We start from the raw sequence: 12,497 nt of genomic DNA, 5'->3' as shown, positions 1-12,497 counted from the left end.
TGAGGAAAAGATGATGAACTATGAATACAAAGAGTTTTTCCCCTCTAGGGAAATGAAGTAGAACATTCTGAAAAGATTTTTAAAAAAGCAAGTCACTAAAAAGTGTTTTGCCATTGAAGTGGGTGTAGGTGAGAAAAGTATAAAAGACTGAGGGGAAAAAATCATGATCTCAGATTGCTTCACTATCTTTTAGTTCCTGGCCCACTTTAAAGATACCAAAACTGGAACTCAGAGTAAGCTTGACATGAAACTCTCATCGTACAGTACCTTTTCCTCCCTCCCTCCACTCCACTCCACCTATATCAAAAGACTAGCAAATAAATGTACCAAAATCATTTAAAACAAAATGTTTCTTCTTCTCTCCCTGCCCCCCCTCCCCCATAAATGTATAATTTTTATGAGGGCTGGAGAATCTGCGGCCTTGGGGCCACGTAGCCTTCTGGATCTTTCCCCATGTGGGAAACCTGCTGCCTTTTGACTGAATCCAAATTTTATAGAATAAATCCTTTTAATAAAGGGATTTCTTCTGTGAAGTTTGGATTCGGTCGACGGGCCGCACTTGGGGATCTGGAGGGCCACGTGTGGCCTTGAAGCCGTAGGTTCCCCACCCTCATGAGGTCAGGAAAGATATAGAGAAGGGGACACAAGCTGCATAGACAGACAGTACACAATGTGAACAAAGGCACAGAGGTCCAAGTAGCATGGCTTGTTTAAAAAATATCAATACAACGAAGAGTTCAAAACAGAGAATAGCAACAACAGAGACCAAAGAAATAAGTATGGTCTGGATCTTCACAGGCCTTATAAGGCAGAATATAGAAGGTAGACTTTAACTGAGAGCAAACTGAGCAAACAAGGCTTTAAGGAGCAAAGCATAATAAATCTTCAAAAGATCATTATAGCAGTGACAGTAAGGGTGATTTGGGGGTATGGAGAATGACAGACTTGAAGAAAATGACTTCAATAATCCAAGCAAGAAATGAGAGTCTGGGAATACCTACGAAGGAATGAAAATAAAAACATCATGAAGGTGGAATCAATAAGACTTGGCCATGAGGTCCTTAGCATGAGAGTATAAGGAGAAGGAATACAGCGAAACTGGTTGGTTGCTTTGGTGGCTCTATAGATCCTGAACAAATTATTCTCCCAGTTGATTTTAAAGAAGGAAAAGCAAGATTTGCAGAAGTCAATTCCAGTTGTTTTGAGCTTGAGGAGCCTATAGGACAGAACGCAAAACGCCCAATACTTAGCTGGATATGGATAGCTGGATTCAAGGAGAAACATCTGCTCAGGGTTAGAGTCTGATGGCCTAATCCTTTATATTAATATTTGAAGCCATAGGAATGGAGGCGACACGGGTTCAAGGAGAAGTAGGACACTCATGTCAGAGAGCTTTGTAAGATTTAAAATATTCCATTGGATTCAGCAGTTTTGAGGCTACCAGAATCCTCTGGCAGGGAGGAGAGTTTTTGTGGGGTGAGGGGAGGGAGAATGAAGGGGGGAGAGGGAAACAGAACAACCGGGAACAGATCTCTCCTCAGGGGGTGGGCGTACCCAACACAAATTCCTTACGGTGCCCCATAAGGTGTCCTCCAACTTCCACGCAGGTTCCAGCTCTTTGGAAACCCTGGTGTGCATTTCTCCCCTCGGCTTAGAACGCAACCCTTCCCTCCACGCCAGCAAACGTCTACTAAGTCCTCGAAAACCTGCACAAGTGGCCTCGCCTCCAAAGCCCTCTCCCTGATGTTCCCACGGAAAACTAAAGCCCTTTATTTCGTGTTACCGAAGTTTTGTCCGTACCTTACACAGTTTTGTAATTATCTGTTGTGCTTCTGGCTCAAATCAACCAGGGAGCCAGACTGAAAAAGTCAACCAAAGCTGAGCAACACACCAGACGCGCCCTCACTGGCCGCTTGCGAGGAGGCGACAACTACAACTCCCATGAGGCCGTGGGGCCACGGGACCCACAAGTCCCAGCAGCCTTTGCGAGCTCGAGCCTGTCAGGGTAGTAGGTGCAGCGTGAGGCGCGTTAAATGTTTGTGGAAGCGGTGGAGAAGGAGCGGCCTTTCCGGATGGCAGCGTTTGAAGAGGAGCTTGAGGTTCCGCCAGAGCAGCTGGATGTCGCGCGCGGCCTAGAAAACCTGCCTGTGGGCGCGTGGCCCCCGGGGGCCCGACCCGGGCCCTTCCAGGTAGGGGGCGGGGCTCCCCTACGTGGTCGTACTTCTGGATCTGACTGTTGCTGAGGCGATCTCCCAGCCTCTCGACCTTTTTTCTTAACGCTGTTGCACAACTATTGGAGGGCGGGAATAGGTCTTAGTGGACAGATTTCAGTCTTTTTCTATTAACCCGCCGTATGACCTTAGCAAGTTTATTACCCTCTTCTGTCTGTAGACTGGCAGATCCCTAAGGTGCAAAACCAGAGGCTTCGTGAGATCCCTTAGAAAGGGCCCTGAAAACCTGGCTTTTTGTCCAAGTTCTGTCCTCACAATTCAATGAGGGATACGGAGCAAATCTCCTACCTTTCTGGCCTCAGGTGTCTCATTTGTAAAATAAGCTGTGGGGCCTTTTAATGGAGCGCAGCCTAATGTCATGGTTAAAAACTTAGCCGCTAGAGTAAGACTTAGTTGAGGTCTTCCTCATGCTGTGAACTCTTGGGCAAACACAAATTAGCTTTGGCTAAAGCTTTAAAGTCCTCCTGTGTACAGTTTAAATAATAGAAACAATAATGCCTCTCTTCCAGATTGCTTTGAGAATTATAAGTAAAATACAATTTCTGATTCACTATAAGAACTCAATAGGCCGGGCGCGGTGGCTCACGCCTGTAATCCTAGCACTCTGGGAGGCCGAGGCGGGTGGATCGCTCAAGGTCAGGAGTTTGAGACCAGCCTGAGCAAGAGCGAGACCCCGTCTCTACTAAAAATAGAAAGACATTATACGGACAACTAAAAATCTATATAGAAAAAATTAGCCAGGCATAGTGGCGCATGCCTGTAGTCCCAGCTACTCGGGAGGCTGAGGCAGTAGGATCGCTTAAGCCGAGGAGTCTGAGGTTGCTGTGAGCTAAGCTGACGCCACAGCACTCACTCTAGCCTGGGCAACAAAGTGAGACTCTGTCTCAACAACAACAACAACAAAAGAACTCAATAAATGTTCACTACTAGTTCTCAAAGCCCTTTCTTCTCTTTCTCATGCCTCTGACTTTGGCTTAAAAGTTGCCTAAGGAATAAAGAATGACCAAAAAAGGAAAAAAAAAAAAAGAGAAAAGAAGAATTTTGAAGTGGAAAGAGCACTGGACTTAGAGGTTGGAGAGCTAAGTTCAGGTCTTAGCCATTTCAGTTTCTTCATCTGAAAAATGAGAATCATAATTTAAACATGTATGTAGCCCTTTCCACAATCTATTATCAATATTGAACCCTATCTGCCCATCCTTCTTCCTACAGTTGTGAGGATCAAATAAGATAATAGATTTATAGCAGTTTTAAAGAGTAGAGCCGGATATTAGTGTCAAAAATGGTTTTTATTCCTTAAACTACCTTTGGCAGTTTATGGTTAATAATATGGGTGGCTGGCCCAATTTTAAACACTGGTCCCTCAAAACTTATTCAAAACCAAGCATTGCTGAATTCCAGGTCAAAAACACTGATACATCTTTTCTTTATTGAACAAATAATTGAGTGCTGTGTTAGGCTCAGCCTAGAAGATAAAATGGTGAAGACACACATGAGGATATAGAAAAACTATATTGAGCTTGAGCCCCTGAGCTTATATGAAAATATAAAAAACACTTGGTTGCTGCCTTGTTTTTTCTTACCTACAGGTATCTAACATGAACATAAAATACTGCTGTTCTTGTCCATTCTTAATTCAACAAATATTTATTGAGAACTAAATGTATGTAAGGTAGTGAGTTGGGGTGCAGAGAATACAGTGAATAGAAAAACACTCTCTACCCTCAAAGTGTTTATAAATGAGTCATCTTATGATTAATTTTAACTACGTATCAGTGCTATTACACAAAACAATTGTGTGTGAATTCTGTAAACCTATTTCCAATCTTGAGTCATATTTTTCTTTGTCATATACAAGAACAATGTGTAAAACTGTGTGCCTAATGTATTTCTTTATATTAACTCACTTCATTTTAAATACTAAACTTATTTAAAACAAATCAAGTTATATAAGTATCACATTTAAAATCATCTTAATCATCAATGTTCACAAAATCATGTAGTTTGGTGTGCTTGTTATATTTGCAAAATGTACATGAAAATAAATACTCGTCTATTTTAAAAAGCAGGGAGAGAGGTGGCAAGACGAATCATTATAATTGATCCTTAGACCTACAGTTGATGGGCAAAATGAAAATCAGGAAATTAAAACTCAATCCCACAGTGTTCTAGCTACCTGCGTATATGCACAGCTCTGGACAGAATTAAAGAAAGTAGACAGGATTCTTTTCTAAAGGAGCTTATAGTCTTTCTTACCAAGAAGATAAAACATGCTTGAAATATTTAAATGACAAGCCTAAAAGTGCCTTCAACTAGTTTTCTTCCATATGTTCATGGATCATAAAACCAGTCTTACAAAAGGTCAAAACAGATTGCTTGCTCCAAACCCCACCTTCACAGACATATGCACACATAGGAATTAAGACATGAAAAACTAAAGATATTATAAAAATAACTGTATCTGGTTTGCTTTTGGCTACTGTGTGAAAAGGCAAAAAGAACATTCAAATGTTCATCTTAGAAACAAGCATATCATAATATCAGTATTGAAAGTCAAGTAGAAAATAAACTAATTGATTTTCTTGAGCTAAGAGTTGGATCTAACCATTTTCAGGTTTCTGAAACCAGCTTCAAACATTATTTTTAAGATTTCTACTGGGGCTTGATGAGAATTATCTGGCTCACAGTATTCTAATAGCTGCTTGGAGCAAAAACAAACTTATGAGGTTGGAGGCCAAGTGGAAAGATTCTTGTAGCTGGGGTTTTGGCACAACCGAAAAAAGGAATGAAGGTCTTCACAACACTTCCTTAAAATTCAGAATAATGGCCCAGGTTTTAAGCCTAGAATATTATACATTCTCCTACTTCAGTTTCTGGGACTTTGATACAGAATGTGACTCAGACAAGTCAAATTTCCAATTGAAGCTTATCAACAGCTGCAATCAAGCAATCAAAAAATACTTCCTAAACACCTGCTCTGTGCCTAGACTATGGATAGGAACATCACCCCCATCACCATTCCACACCCCAAACCTCATGACCATGTCTTTCCTTGAGACATATGTTTGTTAGAAAGACAAGACCTACACATTTAACACAGACAGCGTACACTCTACGCCATTTGGATTCCAAAGTTCATGCCATTAACAATAAGTGCAGGCCTAGTTCAGAGAAGAGAGAAATTATTGCAGACAATAGCAGCCAACAAAGTATATTTGCTCTTCAGCATGCTGTCTCCTGTTTCCATTTTCACTTTTTGGATAATCATAGTTTATAAAAAAATTTTCTCAAGTTTTCTGTTAAAAAACTTGAAATCTTCACCCAGTTCATCAAGGATCTATTTTCTAGTACATTATTTTGCACTGATCATTTTACATTTGTTCTTCACTCTTGCATGACCAATTCTATGCTTTGATACATAAAAAAAAGTAAAGCTTATGTTGTGACAAGGCAAGAAACGATAAAAATCCCATTCTTCGTGTCCTCCTTTATATTTTTCTGACTGGTTTCTAAATCCCAGCACATGCATATAACAGGCAATAAGGTAATATTTGATGATGAATGAAAGAAGTTTGGATCAGCTGTTAGCTTATCTCCACTTGAGGTGGATTAGTAATGGAGGCTAGGACTCTAATCATGTGATTTCCTAGACATGATTTTGGTTTGAATATATTTGAACTTGGGAAGTTTAACTCCAGAACCTGTTTTCTTCACCACCCTACTATGTACTTCCTACGTAATTCTTATTAAACACTTATGTGCTAGCCACTAGAGTAAGCTTTTTAAGTGGGGTTTTTCATTTGTTCCTTCATAGCAATCTATGAGATAAGATAGATAGGTAAATATGTAGAGATGTTAAGTAATTGACCAGAAATATATGATGTTTTAAATATGACATCTAAAAGTAATATCTAGCCAGGCTGGTGGCTCACACCTATAATCCCAGCACTTTGGGAGGCTGAGGCAGAAGGGTAGCTTGAGGACAGGAGTTCGAGACCAGTCTGGGCAACATAGTGAGACCCTGTTTGTACAAAAAATTTAAAAAAATTTTTTTTTTTTTTTTTTGAGACAGAGTCTCACTCTGTTGCCCAGGCTAGAATGAGTGTCGTGGCGTCAGCCTAGCTCACAGCAACCTCAAACTCCTGAGCTCAAGCGATCCTCCTGTCTCAGCCTCCCGAGTAGCTGGGACTACAGGCATGCACCACCATGCCCGGCTAATTTTTTCTATATATATATTTTTAGCTGTCCATATCATTTCTTTCTATTTTTTTAGTAGAGATGGGGTCTCGCTCTTGCTCAGGCTGGTCTCGAACTCCTGAGCTCAAACGATCCGCCCACCTCGGCCTCCCAGAGTGCTAGGATTACAGGCGTGAGCCACCACGCCCGGCCTAAAAAATTTTTTAAAGTAATATCTAGAAGAATTGAAAGAAGCTAATATTTTAAAAATATAAAATGCCTGGCACTGAATAACAGTGTTGTTTCATTTACATTTCATGATAACCACCTCAAAAATGGGTATTATCCTTATCTTATACTAACCCAAAGCTTAGTAGCGTACTTGCTCAAAGTCACAGTGCTAATAAGAGCCTGGCTATGTATGTGTCTCCTTTTGGGCATTCCATGTTCTGCACTAAGAAGCTCTCCTCTGCTTGGCTGGAGTTCAGGCCACAGTCAGAATATTCCTGTCTGGCCTCCTGCACACACTCCAGTCTCACCTCCCAATTGGACGTTTACATCTTTGACTAAATTTTCCAACCATTTCCTGGAATCATTCTCAGCTTCTACCTGAGGTGTACAGTCAGGACTCATTTGTTTGCAAGAAACAACACAAAACAAACTGACCTGAGAAAAGAGGGAAGGAATTGCCTCACATCAGAAAAGTCTGAAAGTGGTAACTGTAGGCATATCTGGATCCAAGAAATCCAAAAGTATCAGATATTTCTTCTCACCACCCTCCCTCTTCTCACCTCTGTTCCCCTGTTCCCCCTTCCTGTGGTTGGCTACATACTCAGGAGGCCTTATCTATGCAGTAGAACTTGGTAATGCCAGGAGAACACTGTATGGTTTAGCAACTCTAGTGGAAAGATAATGTCTCTTCCCTAATTGTTTCAGAGGAAGTCCCAGAATTATAGTTCATGGGTCTGGCTTAGGTCATGTGCCCATCTGTGAACCAAACACTCTTGAAAAGAGTGAATGATATTCTGTTTAGCCAGGTGTAGGTCCCTGCCCAACTGGGACCCCCATCCAAACCACTGAGACGAAAGTGGGGAGGGTTCCCGTGGAAAGAGTCAGGGTGCTGTTGTTAGAAGAAAGAAATAGATGCTGGGAAGGTAAAAACGTGTCTATGATGGGATGGCTGCATCCCCCATTCATTGATCTCTCCTGGGCTTAGGGTAGATACAAGCAAGTGTCAGGGTAGCAACCATTTTTGTATCAGCTTTGTCCAGGACTTTGAGTACAGACTATGGAAAAAAGGTTATAAATTAGGAGCATTTAAGGCCAGGCATGGTGGCTCATGCCTGTAATCCTAGCACTCTGGGAGGCCGAGGAGGGAGGATTGCTTGAGATCAGGAGTTCAAGACCAGCCTGAGCAAGAACGAGACTCTGTCTCTACTAAACATAGGAAAAATTAGCCAGGCATGGTGGTGCGTGCCTGTAGTCCCAACTACTCAGGAGGCTGAGGCAGGAGGATTGCTTGAGCCCTTGCTGTGAGCTAGGCTGACACCATGGTACTCTAGCCCAGGTGACAGAGTACCTGTCTCAAAAAAATATGAGAAAAAGAAAAAAATACAAAAAATTAATTGCGAGCATTTAAATTTATGCTCAGGTCACCTGACTCCCAATTTATAACTCACTGTCCATTAGCTGTTAGATACAGTCATATGTCACGTAACAGTGGAGATACGATATGAAAAATGCCTCATTAGGTGATTTCACCATTATATGAACATTATAGAGTATACTTACACAAACCTAGATGGTATAGCCAACTATACACCTAGGCTATATGGTGTGGCTTCTTGTTCCTAGGCATGTCAGCATGTTACTGTAGGCAATTGTAACATAACAGTTTATAGTTATGTATCTAAACTTAGAAAAGGTACAGTAAAAATATGGTATTATAATCTATGGGACCACCATTGTATGCATTCTATTGTTGACCTAAAGTCATTATGTGGTGCATTGCTGTATTCAAAGTTTAACAGTTTGCCTGGCATATAAACATTTGAACAGAATGTCAGGGGAATGACCTTAGATTATTTCTGAAAAGAATAAATAGCTTTTCAATATGTAATTAAATACCTGAAAAGATGGATAATTACATAATCATAAATTAGGCCAACGTTTAAAGACCAATAACCTTTTCAAAAGATTATTCTTGGGTGTAATTTTTTTAAGACAGGTGAAATATCTTTCTAGAATGTTATTTTACCAAATTTTTATTGAAGAGAAAATGGAGACACAAAGTAAAATGACTTGGAATGATTATTGGTATCAGGGTCAATGATTATAATTCATCAGGGAAAAAATTTTTCTCTGTAAACAGAAAGTTTGCCCAGAAACCTTGATTATCCTTTGGAAGTTATCTGCAGCTCATGTGGAATTAGCTACTGTTTATAATCTTAGTCCCTATTATCTTAAATTGTGCAGAAAGTTTAATTGCAGAATTTTTAAAAATATATCACTAGATTCTCCAGTATCTTTTTAATTTATAAGTAAAAATAAGCAAATAAAACTATTTTTCAATAAAGAACAATATGCACTCCTGGTTAGAAACTGCAGTAAGACTTGATTTTAAAGGTCTGGATCTGTGTGTCAAAAAAAAACATTTTAGTGCTTTATATGGTATATTAAAAGTATATGCACTTTTAAGAACAAATCAATTTAAAAGAATTCTTCATGAAAAGTTTAACAGAGAGATAATAAAATTTTCATTTTATAAGTACTTCTTAAAATATCTCAGTAACCATTTACATTTCAACATTGAATCTTTAAAATGCTGGAAGTAGATTCTGTATTAGACAGCAGTCATTGACTTTGACTGATAGGGCATCTTTTTCTACGTCATCCTTTATCCCTTTAGAACACCCCTGCTAAGTTAAAGCTATAAGAAACAACACAAACAGAAGGTATTTCTGCTCTCTATCTCCAAATGACTCTTTAAGGAGTATGTTGGCCTGCCCCTACAGATACTCCTCTCATCATCTTCCTCATCTTTCACAAGAGGATGTCAATCCCCAGCTCAGTGTTTTTTAAAGTATAGGGTTTTGCACTTAACTACATAGTTCCACCCGAGGCCCCCACAGGGAGTACGACTACATGCTGTTCAATAAGTTTATAAAGCTTGGCCTAGAGACATAATATTAATGGAGGATTGACTGAAGGACATGTTGTGTGTACATTCCTCTATCTATCCCCAGTGAAATGCCATTCAACTGGTGCCTTGCGGAACTGCCGTTACCCAACTGTGCTGTGGTGGCATGCCAGGGGCCTTTGTTGAGGGCCAGAATAAAAAACAAGCCATGAAGCTGCTTCTTGGGAAAAAAATCGTTTACGAGGACACATTAGTGAAATTTCTCTCTGGTCTTGATACTGAAAAAAGTCAATGCTTTTTCTGAACAGTGAGATAGCTCCCTACAGACAGTGCAAGCCACACATCCCCATATATCCCTCTCTGAAGTGGCTGCTCTCGAGAGGAGCTGAATGTCTGGTCTACTTCTGCTACACACTCTAAGCTCACTGGACTAGTTTGCTCCTATGTCCCCCTTCACTTCACTCTTCTTACCTGTTGTTCATTTATCTTACCTGTTTTTAAGTCTCATTAAGTCCTTGTTGGAACAAGGCAGGTATAAATAAATGGATTAGGTTCTATATAAGCAAGAATTGTTCTATACATAAAGAAATCTGCTGGGCTCATGAAAGATATTTTAATCTTCAGGGTTTGAAAATATACTTCATGATGCCAGTAAGGATATAACTAGAGATCAGGCTTCACATAGACATTAACCATACAGAGATTTTAGATTTAGGACTGTCGTCTTTTTCCATAACATTTTATAAATGTAATGTTTTGAAAATAGAGGTACATTTCAAAAACTGAGAAATTTTTTCATATTATCCCTTTTTCATTTAATAAGAACAGGATTTCTTTACATGTATACATCTACAATATATTTATATACCTACTAATATCTATTCGACAAATAACCATTTTTTGGAATTCCATCTGCAGTTGATTTATTTGTCATTTATAATTTTCTTATTCCCAAAAAAGAACTGAAGTAACTCACAATAAAAAAATATATGTATGCATATGTATTATCAGATAAAGGTAAAAGAGATCAAAGCTAAGAATAAAATGCTTACCTGCATTCAAACATGAAATTCAGCACTGATTTTCCTGATATCCAAAGCTAAGAGGAAAACAAAATAAGCTACAAAACTTTCAATTTCTGATAAGAGAAAAAATATATTTTCCTAGTGCTATCCTTATACCTAAAATAAAAACCACAAAATTTTAAATCTAAAAATTAATCTTTTGTGAAACAATTTTTGGGGAAAAGGAAAAAAAGAAAACAAAAATTAATCTTATTTTTTTAAATTGGAGAGAGATCTTTTCAGGCAATATTTATTATAGTATACTATATTTTGTCAGTTTTGTCCTGTTTTTATATATTTTGGAGTGTGCCAGCCAAAAGCTGCTTGAAATATATATAAAATATATGGCATGCCATACTGACAGTATTTATATTTTTTACAGTACACATCTGATCATGTAGGTGGACCTGGAGCAGACATTGATCCCACTCAAATAACCTTTCCTGGATGCGTTTGTGTCAAAACTCCCTGCCTCCCTGGCACTTGCTCCTGTCTCCACTATGAAGAAAATTATGATGATAATTCATGCCTTAGAGATATAGGATTGGAAGCAAAGTATGCCAAGCCTGTTTTTGAATGCAATGTCCTGTGCCAGTGTGGTGACCACTGCAGAAACAGAGTGGTCCAGAGGGGTCTGCAGTTCCACCTCCAGGTGTTCAAGACAGATAAAAAAGGTTGGGGACTTCGTACCTTGGAATTTATACCAAAAGGAAGATTTGTCTGTGAATATGCTGGCGAGGTTTTAGGATTCTCTGAAGTACAGAGAAGAATTCACTTACAAACAATATATGACTCAAATTACATAATAGCCATCAGGGAACATGTTTATAATGGGCAGATAATGGAAACATTTGTTGACCCTACCTATTTAGGAAATATTGGAAGATTCCTTAATCATTCTTGTGAATCAAACCTATTGATGATTCCTGTCCGAATTGACTCAATGGTACCTAGGTTGGCACTCTTTGCAGCCAAAGACATTTTGCCAGAAGAGGAACTTTCTTACGACTATTCAGGAAGATTTCTTAATCTAATGGACAGTGAAGACAAAGAAAGGCTGGATAACGGAAAACTAAGAAAACCTTGTTACTGTGGTGCCAAATCGTGTACTGCTTTCCTACCTTATGACAGTTCACTGTACTGCCCCTTAGAAAAGCCAGACATTAATTAGGAGGAAAACTGCCCAACCACTAAGAGAGGCCAGTGGGTGGGAATGAGAGAACCAGCCATGTGTGGCTCAACGCCTTATGCATTCCCCTCTTCCAAGCAACTTACCCTTGAGGTAAGTCTGCTCTGTGGCCAGCAGCTTGGCCCTCTTTATAAGGAATGCTGGTGATTGTCTGGCTCTGCCTCTGTCTGGTTGCATAAGTTTAAGTCAGGAAGGTGGCAGAGACTACAAGTTGTCCATCAATATTCTTTCTCTCCTTCTGTAATAAAATTCTCAATTTTACCTGGATACTTTGCTACCCCAGAATACTCACTTCTCTAGTTAGATATGGCTGAGTGACTGTGTTCCAGCTAATGGAATATAAGCAAAAATGATGTGTCCTTAAATGGAGAGTTCCGCCCTCCTCTTCCTCTTTCTTCCTGTTTGCTGGAATGTATACGTTATGACTAGAGCTGGAATAGCCATCCCAGACCCCAAGATGACTCTTAAGAAATGAAGCATGCATAACAAATCAACAAGATAAAAAGGAGTTTAGGTGTCTGGTACTATAGAACATTCTGCTGGTTCTGATCTGACACATCTGAACTTTTCGATGAGAAAGTCTTTCCCTTGTTTAAGCCACTGTTACTGTGAGTTTTCTAGCACTCAAACTGAACCTAATTGTAATGATCCAAGAAGACCCTTGTGTCTACCTACCTAAGCCATGCTTTCCAGCCAATTTC

General features: G+C 39.5%; 1 protein-coding gene across 1 annotated transcript; it reads left to right on the top strand.

The window, feature by feature from the left end:
- The first annotated feature begins 2,033 nt into the window (after nucleotides 1-2,033).
- LOC138386854 (histone-lysine N-methyltransferase SETMAR-like) lies at nucleotides 2,034-12,239 on the top strand. Its single transcript, XM_069473563.1, is given in 2 exon segments — nucleotides 2,034-2,189; nucleotides 10,990-12,239. Coding segments are annotated over 2 exon segments (1,110 nt in total). The 3' UTR covers nucleotides 11,944-12,239.
- Nucleotides 12,240-12,497: the final 258 nt, after the last annotated feature.

Source organism: Eulemur rufifrons, chromosome 7 (genome assembly GCF_041146395.1).
Source record: "Eulemur rufifrons isolate Redbay chromosome 7, OSU_ERuf_1, whole genome shotgun sequence".
Classification (NCBI taxonomy): domain Eukaryota; kingdom Metazoa; phylum Chordata; class Mammalia; order Primates; family Lemuridae; genus Eulemur; species Eulemur rufifrons.
This window is presented reverse-complemented; position numbering and strand designations above follow the sequence as displayed.